The sequence below is a fragment of the Bombina bombina genome, chromosome 4, assembly GCF_027579735.1.
Source record: "Bombina bombina isolate aBomBom1 chromosome 4, aBomBom1.pri, whole genome shotgun sequence".
Lineage (NCBI taxonomy): Eukaryota > Metazoa > Chordata > Amphibia > Anura > Bombinatoridae > Bombina > Bombina bombina.
The window spans coordinates 305,968,141-305,993,385 of NC_069502.1; the positions used below are offsets into that span (position 1 = coordinate 305,968,141).

At 41.3% G+C, this 25,245-nt stretch overlaps 1 protein-coding gene across 3 annotated transcripts in view; it reads left to right on the forward strand.

Moving 5' to 3' along the window:
- XRN1 (5'-3' exoribonuclease 1) overlaps positions 1–25,245 on the forward strand; it is a 441,443-nt gene that overhangs the window by 237,475 nt on the left and 178,723 nt on the right. For all 3 annotated transcript variants that reach the window (XM_053710017.1, XM_053710018.1, XM_053710019.1), the window contains exons 24-25: positions 24,321–24,436; positions 25,046–25,192. In XM_053710017.1, the coding sequence (XP_053565992.1) occupies positions 24,321–24,436; positions 25,046–25,192 (263 nt within the window). The remainder of the gene's footprint in view (positions 1–24,320; positions 24,437–25,045; positions 25,193–25,245) is intronic.

Genomic DNA, 25,245 nt, shown 5'->3' on the forward strand with positions numbered 1-25,245 from the left:
ATATACCATTACCTCTGCTGATTTTCGTTTCAGTACTGGTTTGGCTTTCTACAAACATGTAGATGAGTGTCCTGGGGTAAGTAAGTCTTATTTTCTGTGACACTCTAAAGCTATGGTTGGGCAGTTCTAAATATATGTATTCAAACATTTATTTGCCTTGACTCAGAATGTTCAACATTCCTTTTTTTCAGACAGTCAGTTTCATATTTGGGATAATGCATTTGAATCAATCATTTTTTCTTACCTTAAAAATGTGACTTTTTCCCTGTGGGCTGTTAGGCTCGCGGGGGCTGAAAATGCTTCATTTTATTGCGTCATTCTTGGCGCGGACTTTTTTGGCGCAAAAAATCTTTTCTGTTTCCGGCGTCATACGTGTCGCCGGAAGTTGCGTCATTTTTTGACGTTCTTTTGCGCCAAAAATGTCGGCGTTCCGGATGTGGCGTCATTTTTGGCGCCAAAAGCATTTAGGCGCCAAATAATGTGGGCGTCTTATTTGGCGCAAAAAAAAAAAAATATGGGCGTCGCTTTTGTCTCCACATTATTTAAGTCTCATTTTTCATTGCTTCTGGTTGCTAGAAGCTTGTTCTTTGGCATTTTTTCCCATTCCTGAAACTGTCATTTAAGGAATTTGATCAATTTTGCTTTATATGTTGTTTTTTCTGTTACATATTGCAAGATGTCTCACGTTGCATCTGAGTCAGAAGAAACTTCAGGAAAATCGCTGCCTGGTGCTGGAACTACCAAACTAAGTGTATCTGCTGTAAATTTTTGGTAGCTGTTCCTCCAGCTGTTGTTTGTATTAAATGTCATGACAAACTTGTTAATGCAGAAAATATTTCCTTTAGTAAAGTACCATTACCTGTTGCAGTTCCCTCAACATCTAATGTTCAGAGTGTTCCTGATAACATAAGAGATTTTGTTTCTGAATCCATTAAGAAGGCTATGTCTGTTATTCCTCCTTCTAGTAAACATAAAAAATCTTTTAAAACTTCTCTTTATCCAGATGAATTTTTAAATGAACATCATCATTCTGATTCTAATGATTCTTCTGGTTCAGAGGACTCTGTCTCAGAGGTTGATGCTGATAAATCTTCATATTTATTTAAAATGGAATTTATTCGTTCTTTACTTAAAGAAGTCCTAATTGCATTCGAAATTGAGGATTCTGGTCCTCTTGATACTAAATCTAAACGTTTAGACAAGGTCTTTAAATCTCCTGTAGTTATTCCAGAAGTTTTTCCTGTTCCGGGTGCTATTTCTGAAGTAATTTCCAGAGAATGGAATAATTTGGGTAATTCATTTACTCCTTCTAAACGTTTTAAGCAATTATATCCTGTGCCGTCCGACAGATTAGAGTTTTGGGACAAAATCCCTAAAGTTGATGGGGCTATCTCTACCCTTGCTAAACGTACTACTATTCCTACAGCAGATGGTACTTCCTTTAAGGATCCTTTAGATAGGAAAATTGAATCCTTTCTAAGAAAAGCTTATTTGTGTTCAGGTAATCTTCTTAGACCTGCTATATCTTTGGCGGATGTTGCTGCAGCTTCAACTTTTTGGTTGGAAACTTTAGCGCAACAAGTAACAGATCATGATTCTCATAACATTATTATTCTGCTTCAACATGCTAATAATTTTATCTGTGATGCCATTTTTGATATTATCAGAGTTGATGTCAGGTTTATGTCTCTAGCTATTTTAGCTAGAAGAGCTTTATGGCTTAAAACTTGGAATGCTGATATGTCTTCTAAATCGACTCTACTTTCCCTTTCTTTCCAGGGTAATAAATTATTTGGTTCTCAGTTGGATTCTATTATCTCAACTGTTACTGGTGGGAAAGGAACTTTTTTACCGCAGGATAAAAAATCTAAAGGTAAAAACAGGGCTAATAATCGTTTTCGTTCCTTTCGTTTCAACAAAGAACAAAAGCCTGATCCTTCATCCTCAGGAGCAGTTTCAGTTTGGAAACCATCTCCAGTCTGGAATAAATCCAAGCCTTCTAGAAAAGCAAAGCCAGCTTCTAAGTCCACATGAAGGTGCGGCCCTCATTCCAGCTCAGCTGGTAGGGGGCAGATTACGTTTTTTCAAAGAAATTTGGATCGATTCTGTTCACAATCTTTGGATTCAGAACATTGTTTCAGAAGGGTACAGAATTGGTTTCAAGATAAGACCTCCTGCAAAGAGATTTTTTCTTTCCCGTGTCCCAGTAAACCCAGCGAAAGCTCAAGCATTTCTGAAATGTGTTTCAGATCTAGAGTTGGCTGGAGTAATTATGCCAGTTCCAGTTCTGGAACAGGGGCTGGGGTTTTATTCGAATCTCTTCATTGTACCAAAAAAACAGGGGCTGGGGTTTTATTCGAATCTCTTCATTGTACCAAAGAAGGAGAATTCCTTCAGACCAGTTCTGGATCTAAAAATATTGAATCGTTATGTAAGGATACCTACATTCAAAATGGTATCTATAAGGACTATCCTGCCTTTTGTTCAGCAAGGGCATTATATGTCTACAATAGATTTACAGGATGCATATATGCATATTCCGATTCATCCAGCTCACTATCAGTTTCTGAGATTCTCTTTCCTGGACAAGCATTACCAGTTTGTGGCTCTGCCGTTTGGCTTAGCAACAGCTCCAAGAATTTTTACAAAGGTTCTCGGTGCCCTTCTGTCTGTAATCAGAGAACAGGGTATTGTGGTATTTCCTTATTTGGACGATATCTTGGTACTTGCTCAGTCTTCACATTTAGCAGAATCTCATACGAATCGACTTGTGTTGTTTCTTCAAGATCATGGTTGGAGGATCAATTCACTAAAAAGTTCATTGATTCCTCAGACATGGGTAACCTTTCTGGGTTTCCAGATAGATTCAGTGTCCATGACTCTGTCTTTGACAGACAAGAGACATCTAAAATTGATTTCAGCTTGTCGAAACCTTCAGTCACAATCATTCCCTTCGGTAGCCTTATGCATGGAAATTCTAGGTCTTATGACTGCTGCATTGGACGCGATCCCCTTTGCTCGTTTTCACATGCGACCTCTTCAGCTCTGTATGCTGAATCAATGGTGCAGGGATTACACAAAGATATCTCAATTAATATCTTTAAAACCGATTGTACGACACTCTCTGACGTGGTGGACAGATCACCATCGTTTAATTCAGGGGGCTTCTTTTGTTCTTCCGACCTGGACTGTAATTTCAACAGATGCAAGTCTTACAGGTTGGGGAGCTGTGTGGGGATCTCTGATGGCACAAGGAGTTTGGGAATCTCAGGAGGTGAGATTACCGATCAATATTTTGGAACTCCGTGCAATTTTCAGAGCTCTTCAGTCTTGGCCTCTTCTGAAGAGAGAATCGTTCATTTGTTTTCAGACAGACAATGTCACAACTGTGGCATACATCAATCATCAAGGAGGGACTCACAGTCCTCTGGCTATGAAAGAAGTATCTCGAATTCTGGTTTGGGCGGAATCCAGCTCCTGTCTAATCTCTGCGGTTCATATCCCAGGTATAGACAATTGGGAAGCGGATTATCTCAGTCGCCAGACGTTACATCCGGGCGAATGGTCCCTTCACCCAGAGGTATTTCTTCAGATTGTTCAAATCTGGGGACTTCCAGAAATAGATCTGATGGCGTCTCATCTAAACAAGAAACTTCCCAGGTATCTGTCCAGATCCCGGGATCCTCAGGCGGAGGCAGTGGATGCATTATCACTTCCTTGGAAGTATCATCCTGCCTATATCTTTCCGCCTCTAGTTCTTCTTCCAAGAGTTATCTCCAAGATTCTGAAGGAATGCTCGTTTGTTCTGCTGGTAGCTCCAGCATGGCCTCACAGGTTTTGGTATGCGGATCTTGTCCGGATGGCCTCTTGCCAACCGTGGACTCTTCCGTTAAGACCAGACCTTCTGTCGCAAGGTCCTTTTCTCCTGTTAAGTGTGATCAGTCCACGGGTCATCATTACTTCTGGGATATTAACTCCTCCCCAACAGGAAGTGCAAGAGGATCACCCAGCAGAGTTGCTATATAGCTCCTCCCCTCTACGTCACACCCAGTCATTCTCTTGCACCCAACTAATAGATAGGATGTGTGAGAGGACTGTGGTGATTTTACTTAGTTTTTATAACTTCAATCAAAAGTTTGTTATTTTAAAACAGCACCGGAGTGTGTTGTTCCTTCTCAGGGAGAATTTGAAGAAGACAGAGCCAAGCCTAGGGCTAGACAGTCTAATTTTCGTTCCTTTCGTAATTTCAAGGCAGGAGCAGAATCAACTTCATCTGCTCCAAAACAGGAAGGAGCTGTTGCTCATTACAGATAAGGCTGGAGACCTAACCAGTCCTGGAACAAGGGCAAGCAGGCCAGAAAACCTGCTGCTGCCCCTAAGACAGCATGAATTGAGGGCCCCCGATCCGGGAACGGATCTAGTGGGGGGCAGACTTTCTCTCTTCGCCCAGGCTTGGGCAAGAGATGTCCAGGATCCCTGGGCACTAGAGATCATATCTCAGGGATATCTTCTGGACTTCAAATCCTCTCCCCCAAAGGGGAGATTCCATCTGTCAAGGTTGTCAACAAACCAAATAAAGAAGGAGGCGTTTCTACGCTGCGTACAAGATCTGTTACTAATGGGAGTGATCCATCCGGTTCCGCGGTCGGAACACGGACAGGGATTTTACTCAAATCTGTTTGTGGTTCCCAAGAAAGAAGGAACCTTCAGACCAATCTTGGATTTAAAGATCCTAAACAAATTCCTAAGAGTTCCATCGTTCAAAATGGAAACTATTCGGACAATTCTACCCTTGATCCAAAGGGGTCAGTACATGACCACAGTGGATTTAAAGGATGCTTACCTTCACATACCGATTCACAGAGATCATCACCGGTACCTAAGGTTTGCTTTCCTAGACAGGCATTACCAGTTTGTAGCTCTTCCATTCGGATTGGCTACGGCTCCAAGAATATTCACAAAGGTTCTGGGGGCTCTTCTGGCGGTGCTAAGACCGCGAGGAATTTCGGTAGCCCCTTACCTAGACGACATTCTGATACAAGCTTCAAGCTTTCAAACTGCCAAGTCTCATACAGAGTTAGTACTGGCATTTCTAAGGTCGCATGGGTGGAAGGTAAACGAAAAGAAGAGTTCTCTTTTTCCACTCACAAGAGTTCCCTTCTTGGGGACTCTTATAGACTCTGTAGAAATGAAGATCTACCTGACAGAAGACAGGTTAACAAAGCTTCAAAACGCTTGCCGTGTCCTTCATTCCATTCAACACCCGTCAGTGGCTCAATGCATGGAGGTGATCGGCTTAATGGTAGCGGCAATGGACACCTCAGACCGCTGCAATTGTGCATGCTAAGTCAGTGGAATGGGGATTACTCAGATTTGTCCCCTACTCTGAATCTGGATCAAGAGACCAGAAATTCTCTTCTATGGTGGCTTTCTCGACCACATCTGTCCAGGGGGATGCCATTCAGCAGGCCAGATTGGACGATTGTAACAACAGACGCCAGCCTGCTAGGTTGGGGCGCTGTCTGGAATTCCCTGAAGGCTCAGGGATCTTGGACTCAGGAGGAGAGTATCCTGCCAATAAACATTCTGGAATTGAGAGCAGTTCTCAATGCCCTTCTGGCTTGGCCCCAGTTAACAACGCGGGGGTTCATCAGGTTCCAGTCGGACAACATCACGACTGTAGCTTATATCAACCATCAAGGAGGGACAAGAAGCTCCCTAGCGATGATGGAAGTATCAAAGATAATTCGCTGGGCAGAGTCTCACTCTTGCCACCTATCAGCAATCCACATCCCGGGAGTGGAGAACTGGGAGGCGGATTTCCTAAGTCGTCAGACTTTTCATCCGGGGGAGTGGGAACTTCATCCGGAAGTCTTTGCCCAAATACTTCGACGTTGGGGCAAACCAGAAATAGATCTCATGGCGTCTCGACAGAACGCCAAGCTTCCTTGTTACGGGTCCAGATCCAGGGATCCGGGAGAGGCCCTGGTGGATGCTTTAACGGCACCTTGGACCTTCGGGAAGGCTTATGTGTTCCCACCCTTCCCGATGCTTCCTCGATTGATTGCCAGGATCAAACAGGAGAAAGCATCTGTGATTCTAATAGCGCCTGCGTGGCCACGCAGGACCTGGTATGCAGATCTAGTGGACATGTCCTCCTGTCCACCTTGGTCTCTGCCTCTGAGACAGGACCTTCTGGTTCAGGGTCCCTTCAAACATCAAAATCTAATTTCTCTGAAGCTGACTGCCTGGAAATTGAACGCTTGATTTTATCAAAACGTGGATTTTCTGAGTCAGTAATTGATACCTTAGTACAGGCTAGGAAGCCTGTTACCAGAAAGATTTACCATAAAATATGGCGTAAATACCTATATTGGTGCGAATCCAAAGGTTACTCTTGGAGTAAGGTTAGGATTCCTAGGATATTGTCTTTTCTACAAGAAGGTTTAGAAAAGGGTTTATCCGCTAGTTCCTTAAAGGGACAGATCTCAGCTCTGTCCATTCTGTTACACAAACGTCTGTCAGAGGTTCCAGACGTTCAGGCTTTTTGTCAGGCTTTGGCCAGGATTAAGCCTGTGTTTAAAACTGTTGCTCCGCCATGGAGTTTAAACCTAGTTCTTAACGTTTTACAGGGTGTTCCGTTTGAACCCCTTCATTCCATGGATATAAAATTGTTATCTTGGAAAGTTCTGTTCTTAATGGCTATTTCCTCGGCTCGTAGAGTCTCTGAGTTATCAGCCTTACATTGTGATTCTCCTTATCTGATTTTTCACTCGGATAAGGTAGTTCTGCGTACTAAACCTGGGTTCTTACCTAAGGTGGTCACTAACAGGAATATCAATCAAGAGATTGTTGTTCCATCCTTGTGTCCAAATCCTTCTTCAAAGAAGGAACGTCTTCTGCACAATCTGGATGTAGTTCGTGCCCTAAAATTCTATTTACAGGCAACTAAAGACTTTCGACAAACGTCTTCCCTGTTTGTCGTTTATTCTGGTCAGAGGAGAGGTCAAAAAGCTTCTGCTATCTCTCTCTCTTTTTGGCTTCGTAGCATAATACGTTTAGCCTATGAGACTGCTGGACAGCAGCCTCCTGAAAGAATTACAGCTCATTCCACTAGAGCTGTGGCTTCCACTTGGGCCTTTAAGAATGAGGCCTCTGTTGAACAGATTTGCAAGGCTGCAACTTGGTCTTCGCTTCATACTTTTTCCAAATTTTACAAATTTGACACTTTTGCTTCTTCGGAGGCTATTTTTGGGAGAAAGGTTCTTCAGGCAGTGGTTCCTTCTGTATAAAGATCCTGCCTGTCCCTCCCGTCATCCGTGTACTTTTGCTTTGGTATTGGTATCCCAGAAGTAATGATGACCCGTGGACTGATCACACTTAACAGGAGAAAACATAATTTATGCTTACCTGATAAATTCCTTTCTCCTGTAGTGTGATCAGTCCACGGCCCGCCCTGTTTTTTATGGCAGGTCTAAATTTTTAAATTATACTCCAGTCACCACTGCACCCTTTAGCTTCTCCTTTCTCGTTGGTTCTTGGTCGAATGACTGGGTGTGACGTAGAGGGGAGGAGCTATATAGCAACTCTGCTGGGTGATCCTCTTGCACTTCCTGTTGGGGAGGAGTTAATATCCCATAAGTAATGATGACCCGTGGACTGATCACACTATAGGAGAAAGCAATTTATCAGGTAAGCATAAATTATGTTTTTTCCATCAGGATCTCAAATCCTTAAATTTAAAGGTATGGAGATTGAACGCTTGATTCTTGGTCAAAGAGGTTTCTCTGACTCTGTGATTAATACTATGTTACAGGCTCGTAAATCTGTATCTAGAGAGATATATTATAGAGTCTGGAAGACTTATATTTCTTGGTGTCTTTCTCATCATTTTTTCTGGCATTCTTTTAGAATTCCGAGAATTTTACAGTTTCTTCAGGATGGTTTAGATAAAGGTTTGTCCGCAAGTTCCTTGAAAGGGCAAATCTCTGCTCTTTCTGTTCTTTTTCACAGAAAGATTGCTAATCTTCCTGATATTCATTGTTTTGTACAAGCTTTGGTTCGTATAAAACCTGTCATTAAGTCAATTTCTCCTCCTTGGAGTTTGAATTTTGTTCTGGGGGCTCTTCAAGCTCCTCCTTTTGAACCCATGCATTAATTGGACATCAAATTACTTTCTTGGAAAGTTTTGTTCCTTTTGGCCATCTCTTCTGCTAGAAGAGTCTCTGAATTGTCTGCTCTTTCTTGTGAGTCTCCTTTTCTGATTTTTCATCAGGATAAGGCGGTGTTGCGAACTTCTTTTGAATTTTTACCTAAGGTTGTGAATTCCAACAACATTAGTAGAGAAATTGTGGTTCCTTCATTATGTCCTAATCCTAAGAATTCTAAGGAGAAATCGTTGCATTCTTTGGATGTTGTTAGAGCTTTGAAATATTATGTTGAAGCTACTAAGTCTTTCCGAAAGACTTCTAGTCTATTTGTCATATTTTCCGGTTCTAGAAAGGGCCAGAAAGCTTCTGCCATTTCTTTGGCATCTTGGTTGAAATCTTTAATTCATCATGCCTATGTCGAGTCGGGTAAAACTCCGCCTCAAAGGATTACAGCTCATTCTACTAGGTCAGTTTCTACTTCCTGGGCGTTTAGGAATGAAGCTTCGGTTGATCAGATTTGCAAAGCAGCAACCTGGTCCTCTTTGCATACTTTTACTAAATTCTACCATTTTGATGTGTTTTCTTCTTCTGAAGCAGTTTTTGGTAGAAAAGTACTTCAGGCAGCGGTTTCAGTTTGAATCTTCTGCTTATGTTTTCATTAAACTTTATTTTGGGTGTGGATTATTTTCAGCAGGAATTGGCTGTCTTTATTTTATCCCTCCCTCTCTAGTGACTCTTGCGTGGAAAGATCCACATCTTGGGTAGTCATTATCCCATACGTCACTAGCTCATGGACTCTTGCTAATTACATGAAAGAAAACATAATTTATGTAAGAACTTACCTGATAAATTCATTTCTTTCATATTAGCAAGAGTCCATGAGGCCCACCCTTTTTTTGTGGTGGTTTTGATTTTTTGTATAAATCACAATTATTCCAATTCCTTATTTTATATGCTTTCGCACTTTTTTTCTTATCACCCCACTTCTTGGCTATTCGTTAAACTGATTTGTGGGTGTGGTGAGGGGTGTATTTATAGGCATTTTGAGGTTTGGGAAACTTTGCCCCTCCTGGTAGGAATGTATATCCCATACGTCACTAGCTCATGGACTCTTGCTAATATGAAAGAAATGAATTTATCAGGTAAGTTCTTACATAAATTATGTTTTTTTCAGGCACCAGTTTCTACTGAGCATGTGCAAGAATTCACAGTATAGACTTTTGCATTTTGTGATTGGCTGATGATTGTCACATGATGTAAAGGGGAAAGAAAATGTAACTAACTTTAAAATTTGCCAGAAAAAAATCTACTGCTCATTTGAAATTCAGAAGTGCTTTTGCATTGTCTTTTTATTATGCATTTGTTGGTTATGCAATTGTACTGTGCCTAATGGTCCTTTAATCTGATATAAGATAATATGAATTACTACTAATGATGGAACGTTGGTAAATGTACTGACTGCACCACAAATAAAATATAGTTTTAAAAATAACTTGTATTGAGATTTATCAAAGCTGCTAATAAATCATCTCCAAACCTTCTGTCATTTTAAAATAATTATTTTCCCAACAGAACCTTTATCATTATTTCCTACTAGAATACAGTCTTCGTTTTTTTATTTTTTTTATTTCACTTTTCTGTACTTTTTTTTTTTTTTTGTAAAAACGTTTTTTATTGAGGATATATTGTTAACAGAGTACTTTTCTCAAGTAGAGGTATATATAACATCAATAATCCGTAAAGCATAAAAAGTACATTTACATATGCAAGGTTCAATAACTGCAGAATATCAATGATAGTGTAAGTTTCTCCCTGCAAGGGAGTCCTCGTTTTTACAGAGGTCACCTTTTGTACATATATAGTAAGCTTTCATGAGAATACCATCGTATATCATCATTCTACAAAGGTGTTAATCTTAAAACAAAAAAATCCAGTCAATGGAAGTAATTGAGTAGTGTGGTTTTAACTGTTATGTTATATCACAGTTTCCTATAGGTGTGGAGGGGTCCTCAGACCCCTCTCCGCTCATTATCTGCTAGTGGGAATATTGGGCTTCCGTCGTGGGTTCTGGGAAGGTGTGGGGGGAAAAGGGCATATGTAGGGGTTGGAGGCTGAGGGAGTTGGAAAAGGCGTACTCCTATTTATCTTCCTATTTCTAAGTATTCAAGTGGGGGCGAGGCGAGTCAGCATGGTTTCCCACGGTTCCCAAATCAGGCAGTAGTTGTGCAGCTGCCCTTGTTCCCTGGCTACATAGTTTCCATATTTTTGATATAGTTCACTCCCTCGATTACACTCTGTATTCTGGGGGGTTGGCTCTTTTTCCAGTTCCTAGCTATTAGTAATTTAGCAGAGAGGAGGATATATACCAAAAGCTTTTGTTTGAGTTTGGGGAGCTTGTCTATACCTAGGTGTAGTATGGCCAGGTCTGGGCTTAGTGTTGGCGTTAGCTCTAAATCTGTGCAGATTTTCTCGATTTTCTGCCAATAGGTCGTCAGTTTAGGACAGGTCCACCAAACGTGGATGGGGGACCCCGGTTCTCCGCACTCTCTCCAGCATTGTTGTGAGTGGTCAGGAAAGAGCCTCTGTAGTTTTGTGGGTACTAAGTGCCATCTGGTGATTATTTTGAAGTATAGCTCATAGAGTGTGACACAATGGGTTGTTTTTTTCGTTAAGCTAATGGCCTTGCCCCAGGCATCTGGTGGGAATGTGGCCTGTAGATCTCTCTCCCATGCGGTCATATGAATTGTTTTTGGAATAGTCTCTTCCTCAATCAGACAGTGATAGTGTACTGTGAGGGGTTTATGTTGTTGGGTATTGGTTGTCCATCTTGTCTCCCAGATAGTCAAATCTCTCAATGATTCGCCTAAGAAGCCCCAGGATTTCAATAATGTACGGAGTCTCAGTAAGTCAAATTGGTGTTTGGGAGTTAGCGTAGGGTGATTCAGCATGTCTCTATGTGTTCTTAATTGTCTGTTTCAGTAAAAGTCGCTCACTGTGTTTATACCCGTAGTAGCCCATGTGCTAGGATGTGTATTGAGTAGTCCCACCAAGAGGGCCCTTATTGGGTGTATTGGTGAGGGGTGCGGGGACACCAATTTGTTATGGCGTAGTTTGTACCAAGCTTCTTGGCACCCTTTCACTATATTATTAGCGACATGGACTTTGGTTTGCCAGTGTGGGGGTAGCCAAAGCAGATCTTCGAGATAGATGTAAGCTGGTAGTGAGGCCTGCTCTAAATCTCTCCACCTCGTTGGGGGGAGATCTTTACCCCATGCTGAAGCATGAGTTAGCATTGCCGCTTCATAGTACTTCCGAATGCTAGGGAGACCAAGGCCTCCTTTCTCTATCGGCATCTGCAGGATGTGAGCAGCTACTCTGGGTCTTTTTTCTTTCATGTAATTAGCAAGAGTCCATGAGCTAGTGACGTATGGGATATACATTCCTACCAGGAGGGGCAAAGTTTCCCAAACCTTAAAATGCCTATAAATACACCCCTCACCACACCCACAATTCAGTTTTACAAACTTTGCCTCCGATGGAGGTGGTGAAGTAAGTTTGTGCTAGATTCTACGTTGATATGCGCTCCGCAGCAAGTTGGAGCCCGGTTTTCCTCTCAGCGTGCAGTGAATGTCAGAGGGATGTGAGGAGAGTATTGCCTATTTGAATGCAGTGATCTCCTTCTAAGGGGTCTATTTCATAGGTTCTCTGTTATCGGTCGTAGAGATTCATCTCTTACCTCCCTTTTCAGATCGACGATATACTCTTATATATACCATTACCTCTGCTGATTCTCGTTTCAGTACTGGTTTGGCTATCTGCTATATGTAGATGAGTGTCCTGGGGTAAGTAAGTCTTATTTTCTGTGACACTCCTAGCTATGGTTGGGCACTTTGTTTATAAAGTTCTAAATATATGTATTCAAACATTTATTTGCCTTGACTCAGAATGTTCAACTTTCCTTATTTTTCAGACAGTCAGTTTCATATTTGGGATAATGCATTTTAATTTAACATTTTTTACCTTAAAATTTGACTTTTTCCCTGTGGGCTGTTAGGCTCGCGGGGGCTGAAAATGCTTCATTTTATTGCGTCATTCTTGGCGCGGACTTTTTTGGCGCAAAAATTCTATTTCCGTTTCCGGCGTCATACGTGTCGCCGGAAGTTGCGTCATTCTTTGACGTTATTTTGCGCCAAAGATGTCGGCGTTCCGGATGTGGCGTCATTTTTGGCGCCAAAAAGCATTTAGGCGCCAAATAATGTGGGCGTCTTATTTGGCGCGAAAAAATATGGGTGTCACTTTTGTCTCCACATTATTTAAGTCTCATTTTTTATTGCTTCTGGTTGCTAGAAGCTTGTTCTTTGGCATTTTTTCCCATTCCTGAAACTGTCATTTAAGGAATTTGATCAATTTTGCTTTATATGTTGTTTTTTTCTTTTACATATTGCAAGATGTTCCACGTTGCAACTGAGTCAGAAGTTACTTCAAGAAAGTCACTGCACAGTGCTGGAGCTACCAAGCTAAGTGTATCTGCTATAAACTTTTGGTATCTGTTTCTCCAGCTGTTATTTGTATTGCATGTCATGTCAAACTTATTAATGCAGATAAAATTTCCTTTAGTACTGTTACATTACCTGTTGCTGTTCCGTCAACATCTAATTTTCAGAGTGTTCCTGATAACATAAGAGATTTTATTTTTTAAATCCATTAAGAAGGCTATGTCTGTTATTTCTCCTTCTAGTATACATAAAAGTCTTTTAAAACTTCTCTTTTTTCAGATGAATTTTTAAATGAACATCATCATTCTGATACTGATAATGGTTCTTCTGGTTCAGAGGTTTCTGTCTCAGAGGTTGATGCTGATAAATCTTTGTATTTGTTCAAGATGGAATTTATTCGTTCTTTACTTAAAGAAGTGTTATTTGCATTAGAAATAGAGGATTCTGGTCCTCTTGATTCTAAATGTAAACGTTTAAATAAGGTTTTTAAATCTCCTGTAGTTATTCCAGAAGTGTTTTATCTCCCTGATGCTATTTCTGAAGTAATTTCCAGGGAATGGAATAATTTGGGTAATTTATTTACTCCTTCTAGACGTTTAAGCAAATTATATCCTGTGCCATCTGACAGATTAGAGTTTTTTGAGACAAAAATCCCTAAGGTTATGGGGCTATCTCTACTCCTGCTAATGTACTACTATTCCTACGGCAGATAGTACTTCATTTAAGGATCCTTTAGATAGGAAAATTGAATCCTTTCTAAGAAAAGCTTACTTATGTTCAGGTAATCTTCTTAGACCTGCTATATTTTTAGCGGATGTTGCTGCAGCTTCAACTTTTTGATTAGAAGCTTTAGAGCAACAAGTAACAGATCATAATTTTATAGCATTATTATTATTCTATAACATGCTAATAATTTTATTGGTGATACCATCTTTTGATATCATTAGAGTTGATGTCAGGTATATGTCTCTAGCTATTTTAGCTAGAGAAGCTTTATGGATTAAACTTGGAATGCTGACATGTCTTCTAAGTCATCTTTGCTTTCCCTTTCTTTCCAGGGTAAATAATCATTTTAGTTCCTTTCCTTTCAAGGAACAAAAGCCTGATCCTTCATCCTCAGGAGCGGTATCAGTTTGGAAACTATTTCCAGTTTGGAATATATCCAAGCCTTATAGAAACCTATAGCCAGCTCCTAAGTACCTATGAAGGTGCGGCCCTTATTCCAGCTCAGCTGGTATGGGGCAGATTACGTTTTCTTCAAAGAAATTTGGATCAATTCCGTTCTTAATCTCTGGTTTCAGAAACATTGTTTCAGAAAGGTACAGAATTGGCTTCAAGTTAAGGCCTCCTGCTAAGAGATTCTTTTCTTTCCCGTGTCCCAGTTAACACAGCTAAGGCTCAGCATTTCTGTAATGTGTTTCAGATCTAGAGTTGGCTGGAGTATTTATGCCAGTTCCAGTTCTGGAACAGGGGCTGGGGTTTTATTTTATCTCTTCATTTGTACCAAAGAAGGTCAATTCCTTCAGACCAGTTCCGGATCTGTCATTATTGAATCGTTATGTTAGGATACCAACATTCAAGATGGTTACTGTAGGACTATCCTGCCTTTTGTTTAGCAAGGGCATTATATGTCTACAATAGATTTACAGGATGTGTATCTGCATATTCCGATTCATCCAGATCACTTTTAGTGTCTGAGATTCTCTTTTTAGACAAGCATTACCAGTTTTGTGGCTCTACCGTTTGGCCTAGCCTCAGTTCCAAGAATTTTTTTCAAAGGTTCTCGGTGCCCCTTTTTTCTGTAATCAGAGAATAGGGTTTTGGTATTTCCTTATTTGGACGATATCTTGGTACTTGCTCAGTCTTCTCATTTTCGAAGAATCTCATACGAATCGACTTGTGTTGTTTCTTCAATTTCATGGTTGGAGGATCAATTTACCATTCAGTTCATTGATTCCTCAGACAAGGGTAACCTTTTTAGGTTTCTAGATAAATTCAGTGTCTATGACTCTGTCCTTGTCAGACAAGAGAAGTTTAACATTGATATCAGCTTGTCAAAACCTTCAGTCACAATCATTCCCTTTGGTAGCCTTATGCATGGAAATGTTGGGTCTTAGGACTGCCGCATCAGATGCGATCTCCTTTGCTCGTTTTCACATGCGACCTCTTCTGCTCTGTATGCTGACCCAATGGTGCAGGGATTACTCAAAGATATCTCAATTAATATCTTTAAACCGATTTTACAACACTCTCTGACATGGTGGACAGATCACCATCGTTTAGTTCAGGGGGCTTCTTTGTTCTTCCGACCTGGACTATAATCTCAACAGATGCAAGTCTTACAGGTTGGGGAGCTGTGTGGGGGTATCTGACGGCACAAGGGGTTTGGGAATCTCAGGAGGTGAGATTTCCGATCAATATTTTGGAACTCCGTGCAATTTTCAGAGCTCTTCAGTCTTGGCCTCTTCTCAAGAGAGAGTTGTTCATTTGTTTTCAGATAGACAATGTCACAACTGTGGCATACATCAATCATCAAGGAGGGACTCACAGTCCTCTGGCTATGAAAGAAGTATCTCGAATTTTGGTTTGGGCGGAATCCAGCTCCTGTCTAATCTCTGCGGTTCATATCCCAGGTATGGACAATTGGAAAGCGGATTATCTCAGTCGCCAAACGTTGCATCCGGGCGAATGGTCTCTTCACCCAGAGGTATTTCTTCAGATTGTTCAAATGTGGGAACTTCCAGAAATAGATCTGATGGCTTCTCATCTAAACAAGAAACTTCCCAGGTATCTGTCCAGATCCCGGGATCCTCAGGCGGAGGCAGTGGATGCATTATCACTTCCTTGGAAGTATCATCCTGCCTATATCCTTCCGCCTCTAGTTCTTCTTCCAAGAGTAATCTCCAAGATTCTGAAGGAATGCTCGTTTGTTCTGCTGGTAGCTCCGGCATGGCCTCACAGGTTTTGGTATGCGGATCTTGTCCGGATGGCCTCTTGCCAACCGTGGACTCTTCCGTTAAGACCAGACCTTTTGTCTCAAGGTCCTTTTTTCCATCAGGATCTGAAATCCTTAAATTTAAAGGTATGGAGATTGAACGCTTGATTCTTGGTCAAAGAGGTTTCTCTGACTCTGTGATTAATACTATGTTACAGGCTCGTAAATCTGTATCCAGAGAGATATATTATAGAGTCTGGAAGACTTATATTTCTTGGTGTCTTTCTCATCATTTTTCTTGGCATTCTTTTAGAATACCGAGAATATTACAGTTTCTTCAGGATGGTTTAGATAAGGGTTTGTCCGCAAGTTCCTTGAAAGGTCAAATCTCTGCTCTTTCTGTTCTTTTTCACAGACAGATTGCTATTCTTCCTGATATTCATTGTTTTGTACAAGCTTTGGTTCGTATAAAGCCTGTCATTAAGTCAATTTCTCCTCCTTGGAGTTTGAATTTGGTTCTGGGGGCTCTTCAAGCTCCTCCATTTGAACCTATGCATTCATTGGATATTAAATTACTTTCTTGGAAAGTTTTGTTCCTTTTGGCCATCTCTTCTGCCAGAAGAGTTTCTGAATTATCTGCTCTTTCTTGTGAGTCTCCTTTTCTGATTTTTCATCAGGATAAGGCGGTGTTGCGAACTTCTTTTGAATTTTTACCTAAGTTGTGAATTCCAACAACATTAGTAGAGACATTGTGGTTCCTTCATTATGTCTTAATCCTAAGAATTCTAAGGAGAAATCGTTGCATTCTTTGGATGTTATTAGAGCTTTGAAATATTATGTTGAAGCTACTAAGTCTTTCCGAAAGACTTCAAGTTTATTTGTTATCTTTTCCGGTTTTAGAAAGGCCAGAAAACTTCTGCCATTTCTTTGGCATCTTGGTTGAAATCTTTAATTCATCTTGCCTATGTTGAGTCGGGTAAGACTCCGCCTCATAGGATTAAAGCTCATTCTACTAGGTCAGTTTCTACTTCCTGGGCGTTTAGGAATGAAGCTTCGGTTGATCAGATTTGCAAAGCGGCAACTTGGTCCTCTTTGCATACTTTTACCAAATTCTACCATTTTGTTGTATTTTCTTCTTCTGAAGCAGTTTTTGGTAGAAAAGTACTTCAGGCAGCGTTTTCAGTTTGAATCTTCTGCTTATGTTTTTTCATTAAACTTTATTTTGGGTGTGGATTATTTTCAGCAGGAATTGGCTGTCTTTATTTTATCCCTCCCTCTCTAGTGACTCTTGTGTGGAAAGATCCACATCTTGGGTAGTCATTATCCCATACGTCACTAGCTCATGGACTCTTGCTAATTACATGAAAGAAAACATAATTTATGTAAGAACTTACCTGATAAATTCATTTCTTTCATATTAGCAAGAGTCCATGAGGCCCGCCCTTTTTTTGTGGTGGTTATGATTTTTTTGTATAAAGCACAATTATTCCAATTCCTTATTTTATATGCTTTCGCACTTTTTTCTTATCACCCCACTTCTTGGCTATTCGTTAAACTGAATTGTGGGTGTGGTGAGGGGTGTATTTATAGGCATTTTAAGGTTTGGGAAACTTTGCCCCTCCTGGTAGGAATGTATATCCCATACGTCACTAGCTCATGGACTCTTGCTAATATGAAAGAAATGAATTTATCAGGTAAGTTCTTACATAAATTATGTTATCTTGCCAAGTGTAAGAATTAAAGAGGGTCTGAAACTTTCTAAGCAATGTGTATGGGACTGGCATCGGAATGCAGCGGAAAAGGTAAGTGATCTTTGGTAAGATCATCATTTTAAGAGCCGCTATTCTACCCATCCAGGATATTTCACTATATATTTTAGAGTGAAGCTCCGATGTGGCGGCTGTCAGTAGTTTTTCAAAGTTTTCCTTGATCACCACCGACTTTTTATGGGAGAGAAAGACTCCTAGGTGGCGAACTGTTTTGCAGGACCACTTGAAAGAGTAGGCAAGTTGGATCTCTTCCCGTTCATGCTGCGGGATATTAATGGAATAGGCCTCCGTCTTGGTCACATTAAGTTTATAATATGAGATTTCACCGAATTGCGTGAAAAGTGCCATTAATGGGGGGATAGAGTCAGTTGGGTCGGAAAGGAAAACCGTAAGATCGTCGGCAAATAGCGCAAGCTTTTGGGGGGTATCATGCATCTGCACGCCATGAATCTGTGTCGATTCCCTAATTGCGATCGCCAGGGGCTCAATAGCTAAGACAAACAGCAGTGGGGAGAGGGGGCATCCCTGTCTAGTTCCGTTACTGATCGTGATCTTGGGAGAGCAGAATCCTAACCCTCTAACGACTGCAGTGGGGGCCGAGTACAGCGCCTTGGTCGCTGTGATGAAGGAATCTGGTATTCCAAATGCTGATAGAGTTTGAAACAGGTAGTCCCATCTCACCCTGTCGAAGGCCTTTTCGGCATCAAATGACAGGGTGAGTACTGGAAGTCCCATATCTGCAGCCTCTGAGAAAATATTTAAGAGGCGCCGAGTATTATCGGAACCCTGTCTTCCTTGTATAAAGCCCACCTGATCTAGGTGTATAATTGTCTGTAGGTGCTTCCCTAGTCTATTAGCTAATATTTTAGCGTAAATTTTTGCATCTACATTAATGAGTGAGATGGGTCTGTAGCTAGAGCATAATAGTGGGTCTTTACCCTCCTTATGAATTGTAGTAATGTTTGCTTCTAAGAATTCTGCTAGGAAGGCGCCTGTGGTTGCTGCTTTATGGAATAGTCGGAGCAGAATTGGTGTTATGATCGGGCTAAGTGTTCGATAGAACTTTGTCGTGAACCCATCTGGCCCAGGAGCCTTGTGGGGTGCGAGGTCCTCTATGGCTACTTTAACCTCTTCTAATGTGAACTGTCGCTGTAATTCGGTTCTAGATTCCTCAGTTAGTGTGGGTATAGGCAGGGTTTCTAAGAATTTGGGAATGTCGCCATGGCCAGGACTGCCAGCTGCTTCAGATTGCACAAGATTGTATAGGGAAGAGTAATAGCTAGCAAACGCAGCGCCTATTTCTTTAGGAGAATGTACCATACCTTTGCAAGTCGCTATGTGAGGTATCCTTTTCTGCAATGTGCGCATGCGCAGTTTGTTGGCTAGAAGTTTGTCTGCTCTATTGCCTTTGTGATAATACAATTGTTTGAGATTACGTAAATTTTCCTGGACCCGGGTTAGATCTCTCTTGGAGATTTCTTCCCTAATAAGTCCAATTTCGCTGGCGACCTGAACACTAGGGCTCGCTTTGTTTGTCTGCTCGAGCGCGTAGATCTCCATATAATTTTGCTAATGGCTGGCTATTCTCTTTGCGCAGTCGGGCCATTTTCTTAATAAAGTGACCCCGCAGGAATGCTTTAAGAGCGGCCCAAACCATGTCAATATCTGTGGTTCCTGTGTCGTTGTGTGACAGAAACTCCTTCACAACCTTCTGGAGTGCTGGAAGTTCTATATCAGAGAGCCATTGCTCAGGAAGCCGCCATGGCGGCCTATTAGTCAGGGCTTGTAGCCGAGTGAAATCTAAACAGACCATGTCATGGTCTGACCACGTACACGGTCTGATGGAAGGGTTGGTAAGTTGGTCTAGAGACCACGAGTCACAGAATATATGATCAAGTCTGGAGTATGAATTGTGGGCTTTTGAGTAGTGTGTAAAGTCTTTCTCGGAAGGTGCTAAGCATCTCCAAGCGTCATAGAGGTTGTGCTGGTATATGAGTTTCCGGAAAGCGTTGGAAGCAGAGGAGATGTTCCTGTCAGAGTGTGTCGTGATGGTGGATTTCTTGTCTTTGGCTGGGTCCCAGACCATATTGAAATCCCCCCCAATGATTAGGTGCCCTCTTTTGATCTGTTCTACGTGTGCTAATAGTTTGCGGAGGAAGGGGACTTGTTTGGAGTTAGGTGCATATAATGAAATTAGTGTGAACAGTGTGTTATTAAGTGTACAGATAAGTATCAGGTACCTACCCTCGCTATCTCTTTCAATGTACTCCATGGTATAGGGCAAGTCTCTACTAATCAAGAGGGCAACTCCTTTAGTCTTGCCCTCAGGGTTGGAGGCAGTTTCGCATATTGGGAAGTATCGGGAGATTCCAGAGAGTCGGGGCTCCCCCATCCAATGTGTCTCTTGTAGGAACATGATATGTATTTTATGTGTTAGGAGATATCGCTGTAGCAATTTCCTCTTAGTGGGGGAGTTTAAGCCTTGCACATTTAATGTAGCTATACGTATCGGGGTCATTTTGGGTGTGGAGGGGGGATGCCCGGGTTATTTGGGGTAAAAAATCAGTCTAGCAGATAAGTGTGACGAGTCAGCTCGATGCTGTGGGGGTTAGGAAAACGTTATATATATTAACTGAGAAGTAGTATAAAAGGAAATCACTATGACTGGATAAAAGTGATAAGTGTACACTTTCGCAATGAGTGCACCGACCGGTCTTTACCAGTGGGGCACAACTAATGTAGTGGGGGGGAGCTAAGCGGAGAGGGGTCCTTGGCCCCGCCGACTTAAAAAACGGGTTATAAGTCTGTGGAGTGAAAAAGCATATAGATTGCATATGTACTTCGTATGATATAAAACATTCAATGCTGTATCTCTTACAATGTAAACATTAACTTCAACATCAATATCAATATCAATATCAATAGGAGGGATCATAAATAAAACTAGGCGATACTTCATAGGATGGTTGGCGGCATATTGGTTTCCTTACCTTTTCTAGATATTACTTAACTTCCTGTACCTTGTATAGTGCTCTTATTCATTATATACTCCTGCTCTCGTTAGGAGCCTGATCAGTGTCTTATCGTAGCTGAACTAGCTGAGGGGGGGATTAGGGTTATATCTCAGGGTCCTCTATAAAATAGATAGCTGGGCCATTAATCAATGTAGTCATTACTTGAGGCGGTGGTTTATGTCTAACGGGGATGGACCACTACAGGACATAAAATTATCCCAGATCTTTCAGGACACTTACTGTGGATCTATGTGTCTTAGGGGTTAGTAACTTACAGCTAGGAGTATCGGCAAGGTCAGGTTATTAACCTGGTGAGATGGCCGCATTTAAGTTAGGTTAAGTTAGACGCCTCTATACTCTCAATGTAAGGGAGTAGTATAAATAAACTTATGGGTGCTCAGTTGTCTAAATATATAGAACTGCGTAATAAACTGCTGATATGTATGTGATCAATTACTCAATACAGTAAAACAATTGTTAAAGTGTAGGTAAAGCAAGAAAACAGAAATGTTTAAGAATTAAGGCAAATGTCCATCATCTGGGTAAACAAGCAAACAAACTAAAATACATAATTGCTTAGATCTCACCCATCTTCATCCTGCTTAGTCAGCATGACAGTCCTTAAGCATTGTAGAGCAGTCCCTCCTATGGGAGGTCATCTTCTGCTTTCAGAGGGTCCAGCAAATAGAAAGAACAAAGCAAGTAATACAAATAGAACAAAAGGGGAAAGAAAAAAGGCAGACAAGCTCTCTATTTGTCTGCATCCTGTTGCGGATCAGTAGAATCTCTGCACTTCTTAAAGGCTCCATTAGATGTTCCAGAGGTACCAGAAGATCTTTGTGGCAGTGGCTTCCATGGCGGGGCTGATGCCCTCAGTCCATTGCTTCTTTCCATGTCGGGGGCTCGATCTTCTCTATCCGGAGGGAGCAAGTTCCACTTTTGCAGTAACTCACGTGCCTGCTGGGGGGTAGAGGCCATGTATTGGTGACTGTCCTTGGTGATAAAGAGCCTTACTGGGAACCCCCATCTGTATTTCAGATCTCTCTCTCTTAGTATCTTGGTGTAAGGCTGGAAGTGTCTGCGGATCTGTAGCGTGTGGGTAGAGAGATCTGGGTAAATTTGCAAACCTGCATATTCTTCAGGCAGTAGTTTGTTTCTGGCTAAAGCTCTGACAATTTTTTCTCTGTAGGTATAGTAGTGAAGCCTCGCTATCACATCTCTTGGTTGACCACCATCTGCTGTACGTGCCCTAAGGGCTCTGTGTACTCTGTCTATGAGATTCTCATCTCCTGTCGCTGACCCCAGTATAGCTTCAAATAGGCCATGCAGGTATTTCTCAAGGTCCTGTGGTAGAACTGATTCTGGCACACCTTTGATGCGTATATTGTTGCGGCGCGACCTATCCTCTAGGTCTGCCAGCTTCAATTCCAAATCAGTAATCTGGATGGCCAGGGATTGGGAGTAGCTGAGAAGGTTGGTATGATCTATTGCCAAGTCCTCTTGTTTGCGCTCCAGCGCATCAGTTCTCTCTCCTATGAGACCGATATCTCTCTTCAAGTCGGCATGCGATCGATCAAATCTCTTAGTCAAGGAATCATGATGTGAGGTTAACAGGGACTGAATGGTTTCTATCATATTGTTGTCAGTACTATTAGATATCTTCAGGGCCTGTGAGGCCTTTTGCTTTAAGGTGGAGCCGGTCTGGGTATCTGAGGCACTCCCTGTGTCTGAGTATTCATCCTCCGATCTCACCTGGGCCATATTAGAGCGGTGTTGGAAGTGATCTACCACAGTTCTTTTTGGTGTAGCCTGGGTCTTTTGTCTCCTTTTCTGGGCCTGCGACATCTCACAACAAGGGGATGTAAGACTATCAAGTGATATAAGTGAGCTACTGTTGAGAGCTTGCTCCTTTATTTTACATATGCTATTATGAACCCATTTGGCGGCGGGGCCACGAACAGCTAATGTTCAATTACATGTTGTTATATTCTGTTTCCTCCAAATGAAGAGAGCACTCTCTGGAGGGGGCAGCCCAAACTGGGAGACTTTATATCTGGCGCCTTATTTTATATGGAGATGTATATTTCACTTATGTTAATGGGGGTACATTGGCCGGTGGGATTATAGACACTTAGGGTCTAACTACATGCTGTCAAAGGTTGTTCCCCACGGATAGAAAGAAGCATTCAAATGAGGGCAGTTTATTCTTAAGGGCTTGGGGCCGAATATCTTATCTCCTGCAGGTGATGGATTTCATCTGTGTCCCTCGTTTAAAGTCTATGTCAAATTGATTAGCTGGTGAAACTTCTTTGTCTTTACAAATGGTACTAACAGGGTGTGTTATGGTGCAAGCCTGTGCGGGGCCTGTTGCAGGTGTCTACAGCCCTATGCTGATGTCTGGGCTAAACACTCAATCCCAAGTGCAAATCTTTCAGGCAGATTACAGCGAAGGGCTTCTCAGTAGTAATAGTATAGTTATAATTATGTTTGCTCCCGGTGTCTGCAGCTTGTAGCACTCTGCGGGCAGCACAGTGTGCTATATTGGCCTAATTGTATGTCTGGGGGCTAGTAGTCACAAGTCTATCAATATGCAGGGTCTCTCAGGTGGTCGAATGGGCCCAAGTTGAGTGCCAGGGCTCTCTTCACTGCCAGAGAACAAATCCTAGGTAGTACAGACCCCACGTGGGCAGCGGAGTTGGGGAGTGAAGCGAGACTGTATGGCAAGTAAGTACTAGCGTTTCAGATCTAGGTTGTGTTTGTTTATTTCAGTAAAAATAAGCAAGGCCCCTCTTCACCTGTCTCTTCTGTTAAAGCGACTAGGGTTTTGGGTGGACCCGGGCCAGATGGCAAGCTGCACTATGTTGCTGTGGCGCTTATGAAAAATGGCGGCGCGCGCCAAAATAGGTTCTGCACACTGAGTCTCCAAAGTCTATTAACCTTTGCAGTTGCGGATCAGTCACTAGCCCAAGTTGTATATGTAGGTGGTTATGTCCGAGTATATGGGGCTATTGGTTCGTAATTGTCCGGTTGTCACTTACTTTAACCTTCCGGTCTGTACTGGCGCTAGGCCTCCTTAGCGGTTCCCACTGCTGGTGTTGAGATCAGTCCTGCAAGGCTCCGGAGCGGATCCCCGACCCTCCGGAGCAGGTTAATACACCTCAGATTGATTTACTCTGCAAGCGGTGTTACTTGCGTGGGCCGATGCTGCTGTACTAAGCGCTTAGATGTTCTCCGTCGTGCACCTCCAATCTAGTGCTCAAATTGTAAACGGCTGTCCTCCGTTTAGGCAGGAAACTTTCACTTAAGTGCTGATGTAGGAGTAAGGGTGTTAGGGGTCCCTTAAGATCACCTTATGAGCTAAAATATATGCCGATTATCTTAATTAATCAATATTTCTCACAGGAGCTCCTTCTAGTTGCGTCCGCTCAGCACGGCAGTCGGCTCCGCCCCCACCACTTTTCTGTACTTAAAGGGACACTAAACCCAAATTTTTTCTTTCGTGATTCAGATAGACCATGACATTTTAAGCAACTTTATAATTTATTCCTATTATCACATTTTCTTCATTCTCTTGGTATCTTTATTTGAAATGCAAGAATGTAAGTTTTGATGCCGGCCCATATTTGGTGAACAACCTGGGTTGTTCTTGCTGATTGGGGGATAAATTCATCCACCAATAAAAAAGTGCTGTCCAGAGTACTGAACTAATAAAAAGAAAAAAGCTTAGATGCCTTCTTTTTAAAATAAAGATAGCAAGAGAATGAAGAAAAATTGATAATATGAGTGAATTAGAAAGTTGCATAAAATTGCATGCTCTATCTGAATCACGAAAGAAAAAATTTGGGTTCAGTGTCCCTTTAATGAGGTTTCATGTTAAAATTCTTTATTCCTTGTTTTACTTGTTAACAATGTTCCCTATGTCGTGGTGATTATTTTTTTTTTTTCTTCAAATGTAGAAATTTTCAGTTAAATATAATCCTGCATATGTCTTGGCAAGCCGCCTTGGAGTGAATGCATACTTTGTTTCAAGATTTACAGGGACCATTTTCATTGGCAGAGGTTCGAAACGAAAGTAGGTATCTGTAAGATTAAATTTCAGTAATGTCAACTGTTTTTAATCTTAAATTATTAAATACTCATTCAAAGGTATAGGTAAACATTAAGATATAATTGTCTTCCTAATTCTATTTTGTCTCTCTTATCTTTTTTTAGTTAAGTTATAAGTATCTGAAAAATATTTAATTGTATTTTAAAGGAAGATAAAACCCACAATTTGACTTGTATGGTTCAGATAAAGCATACAAATGGAATTGACTTTCCAATTTACTTTTATTTTACAATTTGTTTCAATCTCTTGGTATCCTTTGTTAATGGTGCATCAATGAACTGCTGAGCGCTAGCTGAACACATTGGGTGAGCCATTGACGAGGCATATATGCGCTTCCACAAATCATCAGCTAGCTTTCAGTAGTACACAGCTGTTTCTGAGTCCACAATTTCAATTTAGATAATATAAGTACATTGGAAAGTTGTTTAAACATGCATGCTTTATTTGAATCATTTATAATTTAATTTTCACTTTATTTACATTTTAATATTTTGATTATGTATCAATATATAATTAATCTCATTCTTGTTTGTACAACACTATGTAGTATTTCTTAATATTTATATTTTGCAGTCCACATGGAGAACAAAAGGCAAATGTGGGCCTGAATCTGAAGTTTAATAAGAAAAATGAAGAAGTTCCTGGCTATACCAAAAAAGTTGGAACAGAATGGATGTATTCCTCTGCAGTTGAACTAATTATTGGGGAATACATAGAAAGGTACTGAATATGACTTTAAATAAATAACTAAAACACATTAAAGTGACAGTCTT